General features: G+C 43.5%; 2 protein-coding genes across 4 annotated transcripts; one reads left to right on the top strand and one right to left on the bottom strand.

Annotated features, from left to right (window-relative positions):
* Positions 1 to 956: 956 nt before the first annotated feature.
* Positions 957 to 2,543, bottom strand: LOC139596033 (protein BTG1-like). Its single transcript, XM_071440002.1, has 2 exons — positions 2,079 to 2,543; positions 957 to 1,947 (listed from the first exon to the last, which is right to left on the bottom strand). The coding sequence occupies exons 1-2, from the start codon at positions 2,431 to 2,433 to the stop codon at positions 1,595 to 1,597; spliced, it is 708 nt and encodes a 235-aa protein (XP_071296103.1). The 5' UTR covers positions 2,434 to 2,543; the 3' UTR covers positions 957 to 1,594.
* Positions 2,544 to 5,343: 2,800 nt separating this feature from the next.
* ATRIP (ATR interacting protein) lies at positions 5,344 to 16,052 on the top strand. 3 transcript variants are annotated; one of them, XM_071439991.1, is made up of 13 exons: positions 5,344 to 5,683; positions 6,867 to 6,949; positions 7,940 to 8,110; positions 8,733 to 8,848; positions 9,142 to 9,302; positions 10,270 to 10,368; positions 10,822 to 10,951; positions 11,718 to 12,446; positions 12,999 to 13,141; positions 13,693 to 13,784; positions 14,616 to 14,699; positions 14,981 to 15,227; positions 15,697 to 16,052. In XM_071439991.1, exons 1-13 carry the CDS (start codon positions 5,407 to 5,409, stop codon positions 15,756 to 15,758), a joined length of 2,394 nt encoding a protein of 797 aa, XP_071296092.1. In that variant the 5' UTR covers positions 5,344 to 5,406; the 3' UTR covers positions 15,759 to 16,052. The 3 variants fall into 3 exon arrangements, with proteins under 3 accessions (XP_071296092.1, XP_071296091.1, XP_071296093.1); XM_071439990.1 differs by having other exon boundaries at positions 6,864 to 6,949; XM_071439992.1 differs by lacking the exon at positions 14,616 to 14,699 and having other exon boundaries at positions 6,864 to 6,949.
* The last annotated feature ends 2,545 nt before the right edge of the window (positions 16,053 to 18,597 follow it).

The raw sequence follows: 18,597 nt of genomic DNA, 5'->3' as shown, positions 1-18,597 counted from the left end.
CATTTCCCCCAGATTAAACAAATACCACTAGACAAGCCTGCCTCCAAGATAATAAGGAAACAGCAAGAAGCAAGCCACAGCTTTTTCTAAGGCAAACAAAGAAAAAACCTCTTTGTGAACTGGAGTTCTGCCCTTTCCAGTTTGCCCAGACTTGCCCCTTCTCTCACTCTGTGTCCTACCATGGTATTGACATAGCCCAAGGAGGGTTTTTTGCTGACATACTCACACCAGACAAAGCTCCCTTTCATCAAGTGTTAACTGTGCTCCAACACCAGGCTCCAGAAATCAGCAATGCCAGGCAGCCTTCTATGGCTGAATTAGAAACCACTGCTTCTTAGAATAGGAATCACAATATCTGTAAATCAGATCCTTTACTGGGATATCAACACTAAGAGTAGTCACATAAACCAGCAACACAAAGTTTTGTTATTACATCAAACCTACTGTGTTTGATATCTTCACTAAAACTTGTGCCCAACTGATATGAGAGACCCTGACAAAAATAAGGAACTCAAAGCCAGAAACAGCAGGATTTACCTTCCAGAAAAGCCAAGGCAGTTACAGCATTGATGATAATTTTCACTCCAGCTTTCTACATGGTGCAAGTTGCAGTTTTAAACCCAAACTCCATTTCCTTATAAACTCAAGCTTTTTTTTTCCTGCAATATATCAAATATTAGAAGAGTACTTTTGCTTCCATTCAGTACCAAAAACCCCACCCAGCTCTCCCCAGATTATTCAGCTGAAGACAGGCAGCCAGCAGGCTTTCCTAAAACTGAGTGTTTTGTTGTGATCTGAAATAAAGCTGGATGTTCACTGCTACACCTCTTTAACTACAAAGCTTTCTGCAATTATTAGAAATAGACAGAATAAACTTTAAGAGCAATGTTAAGAGCCTGGGAAAAAACAAAACAAAACAAACAAAACCCCAAACAAAAGCACACCACCAAAACAAGTCAGAAGCATTTTAAGCAAGTCTTTATTTTTCTACTCCCATAACTAGAAATAACCAGACAACTAATTCATTCCCCATTTCTTTTTGCTAAAATATTGGGGTGTGATGGAACCCAGCCGTCAAATAAAAGCATGCTTTGAAAAGGGAAAAATAAAGAGTTATATCTGTGATTTGTGCCTCACAGTCAAACTTGAATGACCCTGAGAGAAGTCTGTGCAGACAAATCACTGGAAAGATTTACATGCAATTTGTTAGATCTGTTTCCCACCCCCCTTTGCGTTACTGCTCTGCAAATTAGAGATTGTTTTTTAGCAAGTACTAATTTTGACTAAAACCCATCATAAAGAGTGCTACAATATTGCTTTTTATTACAAATATGCAGAACTTTTTCGAAAATATAAATGTGTAAAACAATCCACCAACTGTACAGTGCATTTACAGGACACAGCCCAGAAAGGAACATGCAGTGTAAAGAACTGCTTTATACATTTAGCCCTTGGCCACAAAGAACTTGGCAGTACTACCACGACTTTAATGACTGTAGGGTGAAAAAAAAATTAAAACCAAAAAAAGCTCAGTTACATCTAACTTTACCATGAGGTTGGGATACATACAACATCGTACAGGGAAGAGTTGTTTTTAACTAGAAACCGTCATCATGTTGTAACTCTTGGAAGGGCTGGATCTGCCAATCCTCCACTCCTCCTTGCAGCTGGTCCTGCTCTCCAGCTGTTTGGCCGCCTTCCCCCCAGGCTGGGGGCTTTCGTACAGCACACAGATAGACCCGTCCTCACCTATGCGATAGGACACTTCGAAGGGGTCGACCCACAGCGTTAATTCACTGGGTAAGAGCTGGAAGAGCCTCTCGTGGCTCAGTCCGATCATCCCCGCCGCCTTTCCTATCAAGGGGTCCATCTTATGGTTGATCCTGATGCAGCGGTAGCCGGAGCCCTTGGAGGGCACCAGGGGGAACCAGTGGTGCCTGTAGTGCTCTGCGGGAGGGAACAAAGAGGAGCTTCTGCTCGGGGCTGCGCTCCGCCGGACCCCGCGGGACGCAGGGGAGGGATGGAAAGAGGGCACGGAAAGAGGGCACGGAAAGCGGGGACGCCCCCCCGGCACTCACCGCGCATCGCCTCCTGCAGGCACTCGCGGAAGCACCGCAGCTGCTCCTCGCCGACCCCGCCGGCGGCCCGCAGGAGGCGGGTGACGAACGCGGCCGCCGTGGAGATCTCGGTCCTCATGTCCGCCCCGGCCCCGCTGCCAGCGCCGCCCGGCCCGGCCCCCGCGGCCGGGGGCGGCTCCGCGCAACAGCCGCACGGCGCGGGCGGGACGGGGCGGGTTTGTTGTGCCGGCCGCGGGGGGGCGGGACCGGCGCGGACGCACGGACAGCCCGACACACGGACAGCCCGCCCTGCCGGGCAGCGCTCGGGGGCACCGGCCGGACGCGGCCCCGGCGCTCCGCCCGGCCCGGCGCTCATTCAGCCCAACGGAATTAACGGGTGCGACGCGCGGCCGCGCTCCCGGCTCCGCTCGGCGCTGCCCTCATCGCCAGCCCGGGCCAGCGGCGGCTCCGCCCGTCCCTCCCTCAGCTCCGCCGCCCGCGGTACCACGGGCAGACAGCGCTGCCTCGTTCCCTTTCCCTCTCTTGTCTCAGGACGCAATACAAGCATAGACTAAAATCCCCCTCCGTTTCAAGCACACAGCTCCGGGATCAGCCCTGAGGCGCGGGATTGCCTTTCCCTCTACCAGCAAATAACGAAACTCTCGACATTTGCCCAAAATCTGGACTACTCCTCTCCTAACCAACTCTCAGGTCTGGATCAAGATGCTGTTTTGTTAGAACAAGTTTTCACCGAAGTCCCATTTGAATTTCAGTACCTCATACTTTAAGACTTAAACTAAAAAAATTAATCTCTGCTGGTACCTGGACTGATTCAGTCACCCACTTCAGTTTTGATTTACTCAGTGTTTGGAGAATCAGAACACAAAACACATTCACATCCACCTTTACTGAAACAAGGGACAAAGAAACAACACTTGCATTGGAGTTACAGAACTCTTGCTAGCATTTAGAATAAAATACTGTTAGCAGCACTGAGAACTGTCCAAATCCACACACAAGTTGTTAACCTCAATGCTAAATGATGCTAAAGAGCCCCCCTTGCACAATGTGTGCACCCAAATGAATAAATGCACAAATTCCCTGTAATCACAGTGATTTTACTCTTAAGTAAAAAGTCAGTAAAACAGGACACTAAGGGCCCTGGATTAAACTTGCAAGTGAGAAATTAAAGTAATGGTAAGAGTAGAAAGCAAATGAATCAAGCAAATGAAAGGGAGCTAAAAGTATTGCAAGAGTCAAATGGTAATGCTAAAACTGCCCACATGGATTGAGGGCTGACACCTGGATCCATTAGTCCTAAGTGGAATATTCAAATAAAACAAGAAATTCTGGCTATAAAAATCAAAAGATGCCACATTTGTCAGGTAGTGCCAAAGTCACGCTTTGGTTTCTTGTGTTCTCCTCAGGGAGTTTCAGGTTTAAGACTCAATGTAAGCAAGACACAGAAAAGTGAGAAATCAGCAGATATGCAGCTGTGTCACTTTATCCCCCTGCCCAAAAATGGTTCCATGAGCAGCTGTACTTAAAGCAAATTCTACATCTCAGACTTACTTTGTTGTTATTCCAATCCCCTGCAACTCATTTTCTCTTTAGCAGGAACACCTGGAACAGAGGAAACAAAAGTCAGTACCTTGGTTTATCTTGTTAAAAATAAAATCTGTGCAAGTGTTCTACCATTCTATTTTTCCTCAACTTCAGCTAGAGGAAGAGGAGAAAGTAAAACTGAAGGTATACCACTCAAACAATATACTATTATTTAAAAGCAGCAATAATAAAAAATAGTAATACTAGCACAATCTTATTAATTTCTTAAGCAACAACAAAAAACCCCAAACAAACAAACAGCAAAAAACCCCACCCAAACAAAATCTATCCAGAATTAGGAACAAGCAATGTCTAAAGCCAGTTCCTTTTAGATTACTTAAATTAAGGTCTCAATACATGTCTCTACAAACATAAGCAGTAAAAACAGAGCACTAGAAATTACCAGGAGAGGTTTTAAACTAAACAACAAATTTGGTTTTACTCCATCTCCTCAAAGCATCTCTCTTTGAACATAAAGAGATAAAACCATTCTTAAAAGCAAGAAGAAACTTTTCTTTATGGCAAGACTACAAAGACAAACATTATGTTACCATTCCCACTAGAGGGAGAAAAGCAAAAATTCCAAGCATAAATAATGGCACCTTTAGTGTTCAGAGCATCAAATCCGTCCATAATTTCCCCAGTTTCGCACATAATTGATAAAACAACTTCTTGGAGAAACAAAAATAAAACCTTCAGGCAATACCGCAAAACTTAAAGTGCTGCAAGCGCAGTTTCCATCTGAAACCACCCCTTTTATGTGCACCTGAGCTGAGCAATCCCAACTGATGGTTCTATTGGGATCACCTGCTGCCATTTCAGCACAGCTGGGAGCAAAGACCCTCAGGGCTTTCTTTGGGACTTTCTGGCTCCTCACAGGCTGCTCATGCAGCGCAGGGATAAAGGAAATTACTCTCTGCTGATAATCTAATTTCCCTGCAGGTAATGGGCAATGGGGAAATGAACAAAAGAAATCAGAATTCTCGAACAGAATTGGAAATATGTCACACCGACACAGTGGTTTTCACTTAAAAGACCATCAAGGGATTTGTAAATTGATTTGTAGAAATGAAAATAATTTGTAACTCTGTTTTTAAAATGTGCTGCAAGACCATGGTCTCATCTCCCCTTAACAGGTTTATCAACATAGCTGTGGCCTCACACCCACCTGAGTTATACAGAGCAGGAAACTCCATTTGTCGCTCAATTTACAAACGGGCCAAATATGATTACACGAGAGGTTAACGGCAGGAATTTAACAGAGCGGGTTTAGCTGGGACTTTTGCAAATATCGCACTTCCCTGACACTTTCAGAGACCTCAGTTTATCGAGGGCATTCGTGCCTGCGGCTGCACAGGACGAGTCACAGCCGCACTCCAGCTGCGGTGTGACGCCACCGTGCCCGGGATGAAGCCAGGTGTGACATCAGAGGGACAACCCTCACCGTGACGTCACCGCTCAGTCTCACGTCATCGCTCGAAAGCCTGACGTCAGCGGCTCCCCCTCACACCGCTGAGGGCACGATCCTTCCCGCCTCCCTCCCTCCCAATCAGCGAGGCGCTTGCGTGTCGGCTGCCTGCAGCCAATCACGAGGCCGCTTACAGCCGGCTCCGAGGCCGCCGCCACTCCATTGGCTGTGCGGGAAGAGCTGCCCGGCGGTGATTGGCGGGCGGCGCGGCGCGTGGTGGGGGGCGTGGCTGTGGCGGCCCCGCGGCGTGTGGGCCCCGCGGGTCCCGGTCCCGCCATGGCGGCGCTGCCTGGGCCGCGCAAGCGGAGCGGTCCCGCGCTCTGCGGGGACAGCGGGGCCGCGGCCGCCCCGCCGGCGCTCCGCAACGTCCTTCCCCCGCACAAGCGCCCCAAGAGCGCCGTGACCGGGGTCGTGGACCCCTTCGGGGACAGCGATGACTTCACGGCGGACGACCTGGAGCAGATCGACATCCTGGCCTCGCAGGCGCTGTCGCAGGATCCGCCCGCGGGACACGCGTGGGGAGCCCCGGAGCTGCCCCGGGCCGGGCGGCAAGGTCGGTGTGTCCCGGCGGCTGCCCCTCGCTGCCCGCGGCTGCGGAAGGGTTTGGTGTCCCTTTGGCATGGCCTGGGTTGGCAGGGACCTCAAAGCGCACCCAGTGCCACCCTTGCCATGGCAGGGACCCCTTCCACTGTCCCAGGCTGCTCCCAGCCCCAGTGTCCAGCCTGGCCTTGGGCACTGCCGGGGATCCAGGGGCAGCCCCAGCTTCTCTGGGCACCTGTGCCAGGGCCTCACCTCCCTCAGAGGGAAGAATTCCTTCCTAATATCCAACCTAAATCTCCATCACCATGAAGCCCCTCCCTCTTGTTCTGTCGCTACAGGCTCTTGTAAATAGACTTGCTCCATCTTTCTTCTAAGTTCCCTTAAGGGAATTGCTGCTGCCTGTTCCCCTGGGCAGCAGCACCCCACGGTGGTACCCCCGGTGTCACAGGGATGGCTGGGATCGAGGAATAACGAGAATAATAATCCCAGCAGGAACACTGCATTGATCTCACGGCTCCAGGAGCCCGTGCCTGGGGTGTGTGTCGGTAATGCCAGCCTGGGATGAGGGTGCTGCATGTTAAACCTGCCAGATAAAAAACCCGACTTTCCTAAACTTTCAGCATGATTTAGGTATCATATTCTGGTAGCATGTTGGCTTTCAGATGTTTTTCCCCCTGTTAATTTCCACTAATAAAAGCATAGTATGCTTTGTATTAACAGCTGACTTTCAGTTTTACTTTGAAAGAAACAAAAGCAGGGGTTTCTTCACAATGAACCTTAGAGAGCTTGAATAATCTAAGTATGTTGTAGCAACCTTGACATCTGTCATCTCTCCTGGTGAATAAGTTTTCAGTGAACACTTGTTTGTGCATTAACTGAAGTTATCTCAAAAGAAATGCTTGCTTTTGCTGTGGGTCATCTTGCTGGTTTAAGATATGAGCTGATCTTTAAGGTCCCTTTCACCCCAAACCATTCTGTAATTAGAAATTTGAAGGGGCAGGGGTTCTTCTGCTGTAAGAATTGATGCACAAGCACTAGCAATGTCCCTGTGGTGGCTGGATGAGGCAGTTTACCTGTTTGTAATTGTAACTGATATTTAGATGTATGCAATGGCAAATATCAAAACCTTGGTGTTGAGTCACCAGTGATGCACATTCATCACCTGTGCTTCAAATTTTGGCTTTTCCCTGCAGCAGGAAGCAGAGCAGAAGATGGTCTGATGAGAGATTCATTCCAGTTTGAAGTGCTGCAGACACAGCATGAAGAAGTCAAACACAAGGTTGGCAATATCCTCCCTTCTCCTCCAAATATCACATTTTTGATAGGAATAACTGAAAGGTGGGATAAATCCAGTCCCAAGCATTTAATTCTAATCAAGGTGATCTAATCTTTGTAATCCAGGGGTGTGTTAAAATCATTGTCCTAGAAACAGCTCTAGTAATACTAGAGTGAGAGCAATATTTTATTTCTTGGTCATTTCAGATTAGCAAACAGATTAGATTTGTTCCCTAACAAATAATTTCTCTGCCCTGTCAGCCAGAGTTGTTTTGTTCAACTGAAAAGGTTTGAGAAAGTGACATGGCTTTCAAGTGATTTATGTTACTTTACCTTCTGGTGGTCATTTATGCAAAGATACTCTGTTTCCCTTCCTCCATTCTCTGTATCTTTCCCAGCTCTATTATATCCACCTTTATCAGGGAGTCTCCTACCTGAACACCACATTAAATCATAATTTTACAGTTGCAGAGAAGTGTCTTCCTGATCTTTTCTTGTTGCTTTTCTGAGTAAGTTCTATATTATCCCCAAAGTCTTGTCTCTGAGTGGTAGTGGCTGCTCAGGAGGTGTTAGAGACTCAATGTCATGAAGATTCTGTCTGGGGGTGGTACCTTGTCTCAGAGTGCTTGCTGGCTGTCCTGATGGATGTAGTAGTATAATTAAATGATCCCTGTTATAATCCAAACAATGAATAAATTACTGATATGTGTGACTAGAACAGTTTTTTTTAAAAAAAGCCCCAAACATAATTGCAGAAAAGGGGAAGGGGAAGGATGATCTTGTAATTTTTTAAATTTATTTTAAAGAACACAGTAGCTGAGCCTGATTTAATTAAAAAAATATTAGAGGCAACATGTGTAGAATTTCTAAGCTGGGTTACTAGGAGCATTTTTCTCCCTAGAAATTACAAATACACCTAACTTTCAACCACATACTGATGCAAATGCATACTTTTGGCTATATCCGTCCTTTAATGTAATTCCTCTGTTTGCAGCTGAAAGAAATGCAGGATGAAATTCTCACTAAAAATGGAGAAATCAAAATTCTGCGTGACTCAATGCAGCAGATGGAGCATGCTATGGAAGAACAGAAGAAATCATACCTGCTACTGGAGCAGCAAAAATCTCAGATTTTGAGTGAAAAAGAAAAAGAGTTCTCCAAAAAGGTTTGTAAATATGTCAGTTACCTGCAGGTCATATGCAGATGCTGATTTATGAGTCAATCATGTCCCAAACCATTTAGTCAAAGGAAGAACATTTGTGTGAAATTGGTGTGAAACTTGCACAATGCTTGCTTTTATTTTCTTCCCTAGAAGAAAACATCTGTAAGAACTTGTTGAGGGTTTTCCCCTGTCAAAATAAAGGAGTAAATTCAGGTGGTAGGAATTTTCATGTACTTATGCTTTTTTGAAGCCATCCTGAGAACCTTGCAATTGGAATGTATTTTAGAGTGGAAGAAGTGACAGAACATGCTTTGTGGCAGCTCTGATGAGATTGCTGTTCTTGTTGCAGTCATCTCTGAGCAGCCCTGAGGAGGACAGAGGCTGCTCTGCAGCCTCACTGGAGCCATGCTCTGCATGGCACTTGCTCTGTCTTAGCCACTCACCAAGGCTTCCTGCCTGAACTCCTGGCACCTGGCTCTCATACAGTGTTAACTGGGCTAACATTCCTAAAAATGGAGATCTGGGAGTTCCCATTAAGCAATGGTGATCTGGAGCTCCCTGGTAGCTCAGTTGCTCTGCTTGCACCACTCCTGATCTGGTGAAAGTGCCCTGAACTCCCTTTCAGGTACAGTCGCTGCACTCCGAGCTGCAGTTCAAGGATGCAGAAATGAATGAATTAAGAACTCGACTTCAGAACTGTGAAAGAAACAAGCACCTCCCTCAGGCAGTTCCAACAACGAGGTAGGGGGGTTGGAAAAGGAATTTGTGTTCATTTTTGTAATACATGTGTTTAAACTATTGAAAAGGTTTTCTTTCATCATGTGACTCTTAGCTCTGTGGTCTTTTAAAAAATACAACAAAAAAGTCTGATGACATCTGTGAAATTTGCTCAAAAAAGAGCCTTCCTTGTATCTGACAGAAATTCAAAGAGTTTATAGTGAAGTATCTCTAAAACATCAAACAGTGCAGAGAAAATAGATTGTTGTTTAATAAAATAATTACAAAAGAAATACTGTTTTGTTTTTTTGTCTTAGCCCTAAAAAGAATCTTGTGGTACAAGTGAAATCAGGAGGATGTTCTCCACAGCCAGAAAGAAAATCTTTTCCTACAAAGGAATCCTTCAATGCTGAAATATCCACTAGGCCATCGAGTTCTTCAGGAAATTTGACGGCCCTGACGACTTCAAACAAAGAAGGTAAACCCATGTACAGCTTGCAACATTTTTAGTTACATGTAAACATTCTACATTACAGAAGTATTTTGTGACTGAACAGTTGCAGTCAGTTCACAGTTAATTTTGGTTTTGGTTAGGTTTTTTTTTTCCACTTTATACCAACTGGAGTTAAATAGCCATGACTGAAATTTGCATGAAGATCATTTTAATTCATACCTTAGTAACAGATGCCAAGGTGGCAATGATGAAGTGGCCAGTGGCTGCAATAAAAAACTTTATTATGTGATGAACTAAAACATCCAAATTGTTGATCTGTCTTTTCTCATTGCATAAAGAACAGGAAATAATTTGCCTATTTCTTGGTCTGTTAGTCAGCTAATGAATGTTTTGTATTCTTGTTCTAGCTTTTTGGGGACTGGATTTTAAAGGGTACATATTTAGCTGTATTTAAAGAAGCAACTGAAACAATGTACTCATTTCCTCTTTTATATGTAGGGCAGAAATTCTCACAAATTTCTATCTTGAAATTCATTGAGTAAACCTTAGGAAATTAATATCTGCATATATTTGAAGATAGCTATAATATGAAACAAAAGTAGTGGTTTTTTAATAGTAATGGGAAATAATAAAAGAAATGTGGATATCATCAACTAATCCTTACTGGAAGAGACATGAAAAATCTGAGATGTTGCTGTCAGTTACACTGTTCATTCTAAAAATATGGGCAGTAGGAACTCCAGCAAAAAGAAAAATGCAGTAGCCTGAAAGCATTAGTATTGCTATTGTTTGTTATGGTAACAACACTCAATATGCCTATTTGTTTGAAAAAATACATTTGTTTACTTTTTTTCTGAACTCTGCAAGGCTTTTGGCCTTGGTTTGCTTGGTAATTGTGACATATAGAGACAATTAAAATATCATCTAACACTGTGGCTGTGTGTACAGGATGGGTGCAGATCTGTGTTCTCCCAATCCCTGTTTGTTTCAGACAGGAAGATAACCCATCCTGAAGTTTCATCCCTGAAGAAGCACAAAGCAACAGGAAAAAATGGTTCTTACAACTCTGTCCCCAAACGAAAAACACAAGGTAAGATCATTCTGGCAATGCAGAAATAAAACCAGGGAAATTGTACCTTTAAAAGAATCCAGAACACTGAAAAGCATTTTCAGCAATCACCTCAAAGAATTCTTTAGGGTACTGTCTTAGTGGAATTGCATCACATAATTTCAGTGTCTGGAGTAGAAAATGGAGGGCAAGTCACCAGAACAGCTGGGATATGTGCTCACTTTGCTCAAGCTATTTTGCTAATATGGGATCATAATTAAAAGACCTCTAAATATAACTTGGTTTGTACTTAAATATCTAAAATTAATTTTTCTGAAAATCATCCTCCTGTTAAAAAAGAAGATTTATCATGAAAAAAACAAACCAAATTTGAGGTAGTGAGCACTCTCACAATAAGGCTGATCTTCTGAAATACTGATTTTTTTGTTGTTGATGATAGCAAATCTTCTCCAAAGAAAATCTGTATCCTTCCAGGTTCTATCTTGCTGAATGCACTGATGAAGCAGCCCATAGTCCCTGGGTCACTTCTAGGTTTCTGCCACCTTCTCAGCAACAACTCTGAGCCTCTGTCTGGAGCTGTGTTGCCACCCAACTCTTTGGATAGGTAAGTTTTATTTTCTTTGGTAAACTGTACTGCCATGTTCAGCACAGTGGCATTCTCTGTACTGAGAAACACTTGGTCATGCAGGACAGCTCATTCCTGTGGTAAATCATGCTCTGCTTAGGCCATTTCATGCAAAATTTGGAACATCATTCTGTATCTTTGATTATCACAGATACTAAACACTGGAGCATCCTTAAAAAATAAATTAGGTTAATTATCAGTTTGGGGAAGGCACAGAACTAAAGTAAAGCTGTGAGCAGCTTGCATTGCAATGAGGGAAGCACAGAAACATGATCATGAGTTAAGAGGGAAGAAAATGCTCAAGATTTGATTAAAAAGTTGGTTTTATATCTTCAAAATATAAACTATGTTCAAATTGGTGTGCAGCCATGTTCAAATGTACAATTGGTGTGCAACCTTCCAAGATATATTTATATTTCCTGGTAAAGCATTTTAAATATGAAGATTGGATGGATGTGAATTATAATAGTTTTTCACTTTACAGAATTAATAGCTGAAATACCTTTGCTTTTCAGATAGGTTATTTTATTAGTGATGAAACCTAGAATGCTTTGAAATGACTCTTCCATGCAGGCATCAAGGAGTAGGATGATGTTTTTCCCCCTTTATTTCCTATATTGAAAACAGACATCTCTTAGTACTCTGGCCTTTCTATTATTCAATTCATAATATGGATAACTCAGATTTCAAGTCTGTTCTCTGCCTTTTCTTGTGGAGCATTTCCCTCTTACTTTTGTTTGGACAGGAAACCCACCCAACTCCCCAGCAGCAGGACAACTCAAGAAGGAATCGCTCCTCTTGTATCCCTGCAAGAAGCTCAAAAACTGGCAGTAACAGGACTGAACTTGATTGCTCTGGATGAAGGATTGTGTGAGGGAAGGCCAGCAGAAGGCCAGGGAGGGCTCCTGCCCCTCACACAGAGCAGGATCCCAGGTGCTGTGCATCTCCTGCCCTTGCTGGAGCACCACCTTGGTGCCTTCTGCCGAGCAGAGCAGCTCGGGGAGGCCCCAGGGAACGGAGCCTGTGGGACCCACCCAACTGCTTCTTCCAGAGCCAGCACAAACACGGGCTCATGCAAGGAGGACTTCAGGCTGAACCTTGAAGAAACAACTCTTGTATCACTGGGGATCCTTTATTATCTGGTGTTCTACAGCTGGGATGTTGTCCACACGTTGCTGTCTGCTGAAATGGAAAACAGTTCTGCTGCTGGAGATGAACAGGTTTCCAAGACGGACAAAAATGTGTTCTGTGACAATCAGTGTGACAATAAAGAAGAGAGCAGGACACAAGGAGGGCTGGCTGCTCCACAGGATCCTCCCAATACTGATGGAGCTCAACATTCTTTGTTTAAAAAGCTGCTTCAGATTTTATCTTTTTCTGCTGCAAGGGGTTCCCAGACTGACAATATCCTGGGCCAAAGCCTAAAGGTTTTGGTAAAATTAGCTGAAAATTCAACTATGGACTTATTAATAAAGTAAGTCAGTAATAGCTTTAAAATTATTTCAGGGTCTGTTGTTAAGCAGTTTTCATTCTCTGTTAAAACTCATCTGGGCAGCTTCCACTAGAAGTTGTGCTATGTATGAGAGAAATCATGTTTCAGATCATATTTGAGAAGCAGCTGAGGATCTTTCTACTTCCTTTGCTGTTAATGAGTGTAATAATCATCCCTGATCAGTAACGAGGTTTATTCATATATTATTTATTCATATGAAGCAGATGCTGTTGTCCCATTGAAAGTGAAGAACCTTTGTAAGATTCATCTTGGGGTTTTTGTGATTGCTGGGAGGCGCATAAGGAAGGAAAGCACAGGATCTCATTCTGGCAGCTAAAACTGCCAGAGTGAACTGCAGAGTGACTGCCAAAGTAACAATGTTTTCCAGCATACTTTGCATTTATGACAGATAATTTGAGATTGGGTATGTTCTGAATAGCTTAACAGGCACAAATGATGATACTGTGTACAAAAAGTAGTGTATTTCCAACTTGGGACTGCACTTCCCTTTTCTAACTCAGTTTTGTTTTGAAGTTTCCAGCACTTAGTGAGTACTCAGGCGCTGCAGCGCTGCCTGCGGCCCGAGACCCCTCTGCCTGCCGTGCTTCTGACCGTGAGGCTCCTGGGAGCCCTTGCTCAGCACCACCTGCTGGCGGCTCAGCTCTGTTCTCATTCAGGTAAAGCACTGCAGCAGACAGAGAACTGTTACCATGACTGACAGTAATGCTAACAGGCCTTGCTCCAAGGTGCTGAAACCCCAGAAGGCAAAAAGCCTGCTCTGTTACCTGAAAACTTGTTTTCTGCTTATGACTTGGAGAGTATTTGTCTTGTGGTGTCTGTCCACAAGCAGTGCTTTTGATAGCCATTTTAAAAGCACTTTCTAGATTGTGTATTTAAGGTTGATGAGGAAAAAGGGGCTTTTGAGGAGTTCTGAAGTTAAATTTATCTGTGCTCATGGCACTGCTCAGAGATTCCAGTACTCTGGATGACAAATGATCTCTGTTCAGTTCCTTGTGAATGCACCAGGAGAGGATTACCACAAAGGCAAATATAAGGTTTAGGGATACCAATTTCCTCAGCACTGCTGAAGATGTGGGAAGTAAAACAAGAAGCTGAGCCTGTACCATGAGCCCTAGGACAGAACTCAAAATGTTTTCTTGGCTGATAGAATGAATTTTTGTCATGAACAAGTGGCTGGTTGGAAAAAGAACAAAGTTCTCTGTTTCAGATACCTGCCTTCTCCTTGCACTCTACATGTACATAACATCAAGACCAGACAAATCAGCATCTGAAATGCTTTGGCTTCAGCTGGAGCAAGAGGTAACCACAGCTGAGTGTCCATGTGCTCCTTCCTTCTCCTTCCAGTTGGGGGAGTGGGAGGAACAGGATTGTGCACAAATTGTCTGAAAACAAGTTCTTTCTCTAGCTGAAATACAAAACTGCAATTATGGGCTTACAGTAAGGGATTACATTGATTTTTGAAAGGACCTGCTTGAAACTGAATCAGTAACTATCCTTGAAGAGACCATTGGTCATAAAAGGCTTTCAAGTCACTGAAAAAACCAAGGGAAATCCTAGGATGGCTGCAGATGTTCAGCACTAAGCTTTATTTTGCTTTTAGAGCAATAGAAGAGTAAAAAGAAGCAAGATTTGCATTTCATTTTGATTGTATTTATAACATTTAAAGGCATTCTGTAGTGATTTAGGATTTATATTCCTTGCAATGAATGGAAATGCTACCTTGCTGTTTAACAGTCATGGTTATATACAGAAAGAATAGCTTTTAAACCTAATTTGTGTTGTTTGTACAGACAGAAGTGACAACAGTCTTGTTTGAGGTTTTATTTGCTCTACTTCTCTCATTTTAAAGAATTTTGAACCCTTTCCATTACCCCCACTGTTAAGTGTAAACATTATTTGTATGCAGTGAATTGGAGGCCCCTGACTTTGTCAGCCTCACTCATCAGAAAGTTAAGAAGGTTTCTGTGCAAGGCAAACTCTGTCTATGAAATGTTACAGGGAAAAAAACTTGTACACCTTTGAAGGTAAAAGACATCAGCTGTTAGGAGAAAAAAATACACCAAGACTATTTGAACCTAGCAATGAATTAGAAGTTGGCTCTCACTCTAACCCAGCCTGTGTTTGTAACAGACACTGAGGCTCCTGACACGCTGCATGTGGTGCTCCAGAGCAGCAGTTTTATTTCCTGGCACTGACTGTCAGTGCTACCTCGAGGTATGTTCACCACACTCCCCCAGTTTACCCTGCTGACAACTTCCCAGTACTCAATGCTGAAATTGCTTTTTGCCCCTTTTATTTTTTTGCTGTAGAGAAACAGAAGTGTTGTGTACTTTAGAGGATGCCACCTTCTAGGAAGCTTGCTTTGGCTTGCTAGAGAATATCCTGAAATTTGAATGTTTGAAGAGATTAAGCAGTAAAGTTCATATTGAAATGAGTTTTTTTCTGCTGCTGTATTTTTGCTAACAGTGTGTTGAGGCACTGTTTTTCTCTTGCAGGGGGTGAAGGCACTGATTGTGATGCTGCACAGACAGTGGATGAAGATCAGATCTGAGACCAGCTTGTGTGCACACAGGGAACGAGTTATTCAGTTTTTACGGGATGCTGTTTTACTCCTGCACAGCCTGTCTCAGAAAGATAAACTGTTCCATGAACACTGTTTGGAAGTTCTCCATCAATATGACCAAGCCATGCCAGGCATAAGAGCCATTCTCAAAAAAACTCAAAAACTGAGTGCCTCTGAAGGTAAAAATCAGTCAAATGTTGGCTTTTTTCCATGTTGCAGAAATAAAAATTTAACTTTTCTCTTTGAACAAGTACCACAGCTGGTTGTTGCTCAGGCCTCTGGAGGCAGTTTAGATTGGATATTAGGAAGAAATTCTTCCCTGTGACGGTGGGGAGGCCCTGGCACAGGTTGCCCAGAGAAGCTGTGGCTGCCCCATTCCTGGAAGTGTCCAAGGCCAGGTTGGATGGAGCTTGGAGGAACCTGGGACAGTGGAATGTGTCCCTGAAAAAGGCATTAAAGAAAAGAAGGGGAGAAGTTTGTGTGACAAAACACAAATCTAAAGACCTGTTTGCATGGAAGCTTCAGAAGTTTTATTTGCTGTAGTCTTCTACCATCAGTATGTTCTAAAATGCAGATAGCAGCTATAATTATACTGTATGAAGCAGGAGAAAAAATCATTTTCTGAAACATTATTATTTTTTGTTGCAGAGCTGATTTTGGATGAATTGTATCCTCCTGAGCCAGAAGAGCACGGAACAGACTCCAGCTAGCCAACAGCAAAGATCTCTGTCCTTCCTCATCTGAATCATCACTGCCAATGTAAATGTGAACTTTGAATCATCCTTTTGAGTGCTAACCTTGGGTTGCACTCAAACACAGCACAACTAAGACACATTTCTCTGTTGTAATTATTTCAGTGCTATCTAAATGTAGCTGAAAGCAAAGGAATTTTGATGAGAGTGATACTGCTGTGCAAACTCACTCAATGGCTTATGACTGGTTCTGGTAATGAATTCCATCCTGTATGAAACCACTGTGAATGGAATGGAAATTTCTATTCTCCATTTTCCTGTGACTACAGCTGAATTTATGGTGCTGAGGTGTTTGGCATCACTGCATTCATATGAAAGCCTTTTGAACACCCTTGTGTCTTTTGTAGCTGTACCACTTCCTTGTGTGACTTCCAGAATTTTCATATTGTTGATATTAGTAAACAATTTATGGTGATTTTAAAAATCCTTCTAGAAATAACTTAAGAATTGGCACTTCACTACAGGGCTTTGAGTTTCTTGCTGAGGATTGATGAAATTGAGGTCAGATGACCAATCTCCTGAAAGAGTAATTATTGAGATGCCAAAACAAACAATACTAGAACTTACATTTTCCAATTCACCTTAAATGAGTAATTCAGGTACTGTTGAGGGTTGCATCCTAGGCAACAGAAGGATATTTACATGTGTGCACATTGACCGGGATTTTTGGTCATGATGAAGATGAAGGAGCCTCTCATTGCTAGGATTCAACACCAAAGGTTGGAGGAAGAGCTGCTGCCCCACCTTTGAAGTGTGCATGACCCTCACTCACTGTCCCACTGGGCTGCAGGTCATCAGCTGGGCCTTAGACCCTAAAAAGGGAAGTGAGTTATTGAAATGAGCTCACAGGTGAGTGGTTAGATAGGAGAGCTCTTTTCCATTTTTAACAGGAATGTGGTTAAGAACCAGCCTGGATCCAGGAACCAGGAGGACCAGAGACTGTATGAGTGGGAAGGAAGCCTTTGGAAAACTGGGAGACATTCTGTGCTCTGGTCATGCCCAAAGAGGCTGTGGCCTGCCCTGCAGCAAAGAGCTCACTCCAGGGTGCTCAGCAAGCTCCTGGCTTGGCTCTTGCTTGGGAAGAGAATTGAAGAACTGGGATAATAACCCAGCACCTCCAGAGGGCCAAAGCTCCTTCCTCCCCCCAGCCTGGGCTCAGCCTCCTCCTCCTCTCTGAGCAGCAGCTGCAGCAGGCAGGGCCAGGTCATTCCTGTGAAACACAAGCTGCCAACTGCTCCTCTCAGTAACAGGTTTCAAGTCCCTGGTAGCATCTGGAAAGCTGCCATGTTCCTGCTGAAATGCACCAAGGAAGGATGCACAGGCACAGAGCAGCAAAGCCTTCCAAGCCTGTGTGTGCTTGCATGGTCACAACCCTGGAAATGTCACCAGGCCCTGGACAAGACAAGCTGCATTTACTGTTGTGACAAAAAACATTTCACTTGTCCATGCAAAATAAATGAATAAGCAAATAAACAAAGCAATTAAAAAAAAAAAAAAAAAGGAAAAACAACCACCAAACAACATTTCCTGGTCTTCAGGGTTAGAGAGAAGACCTGGAAAGTGCATGTAAAAGCCCTTTCCTTCCTCATAACCAAAATAAACATTAAGATAATTCCTTAAGAACAGCCCAATGAGCAGAAGTTGTGGTGAAGCAGGATCTGGCCATGAGCCTGCTGTGAGGGGCAAGCTTAGAGCTGTCCTAACAAAGATATGACAGTCACAGTACCTCAGATACCCCAAAATGCAGTGATCAGCAGTTTTCAACAGTTCTCACTACTTAATTTCTCTAAACAATTTGAGTTTATAGAGATAAGAGACATTTAACCCATCTGGGTGAACAGAGCAAATGAACTGTTAAGAACTTGGACAAAAACCAGTTCCCTAAAGAATCCCAAACTGCTGGAGCAATCCAGTTCTAAAAAGTTGTTTAAAGAAATTCCTGGCTTCATCTAAAGGGTGTGTGTATGGCAACTTGGAAAAAGGGAGAAGTGGATTATTGCTAAACTTTATATAAACAGAAGAGTTATCTCTGGAAAAAACTGGTAGGAAAACTCTTAACTATTCCCTCCTGGCTCTGCATCCCTTCCCATCCACCCCCTCTAACACACAACACCCAAACATGTACATTTACATTCTCATTTTCTCCCAACTCTGGACTTTAAAATAGTACAACCCAGGCTCCATACACCAAATAGATCCAATCCCCTGCACTTGGACAGGCAGGAATCACAGTAACATCATGCTATTGTGAAATTAAACCACAGCTTTTAAAATTGAAGGCATTGTCTGTTCACATTCCTAAGGAAAAATGAGGCTGTACTCCTAAAGAGCAAAGGCAAAAAAAAATGTATTTACAGAACCACCATAATTATTTAAGACATTTACAATGATCATCCTTGACAGGATTATTTTAATATTATGTTGACGTTCAGCAATTCTTCCCTTTTTTTCTTTCTCCTGGAATTTTTCTCAGGATTAAAAAGATCCAATCATGTATGCAACAGCTCATCATCCCTGATCATCAGTTCTTCACTCCCTGAAGAATTCCCACCATAGCAACTTTTCATTTCCCCACCACCTTACAGATAAGCTGTGCCTCCATATTAACTGAGAAAAGCAATTTACTCTGGCATCAAGCACAGGCACAAGACTGAACAGTGAAGTGCTGAGCAAAGGAAATCCACCAGGCATCTTCTACACATGATTATCACATTCCTCAGCAGCAGCACCCATCTGCTTCCTTGCCCCTGGGGATGGCAACCAGGCTTTCCCCTTGGCTGAAAGCTGAGCTCACCAG

Source organism: Agelaius tricolor, unplaced genomic scaffold (assembly GCF_023055355.1).
Source record: "Agelaius tricolor isolate 1412-34295 unplaced genomic scaffold, bAgeTri1.0.p SCAF_14, whole genome shotgun sequence".
Taxonomy (NCBI): domain Eukaryota; kingdom Metazoa; phylum Chordata; class Aves; order Passeriformes; family Icteridae; genus Agelaius; species Agelaius tricolor.
The sequence above is the reverse complement of the archived record's forward strand: the minus strand, read 5'-3'. Positions and strand labels throughout refer to the sequence as shown.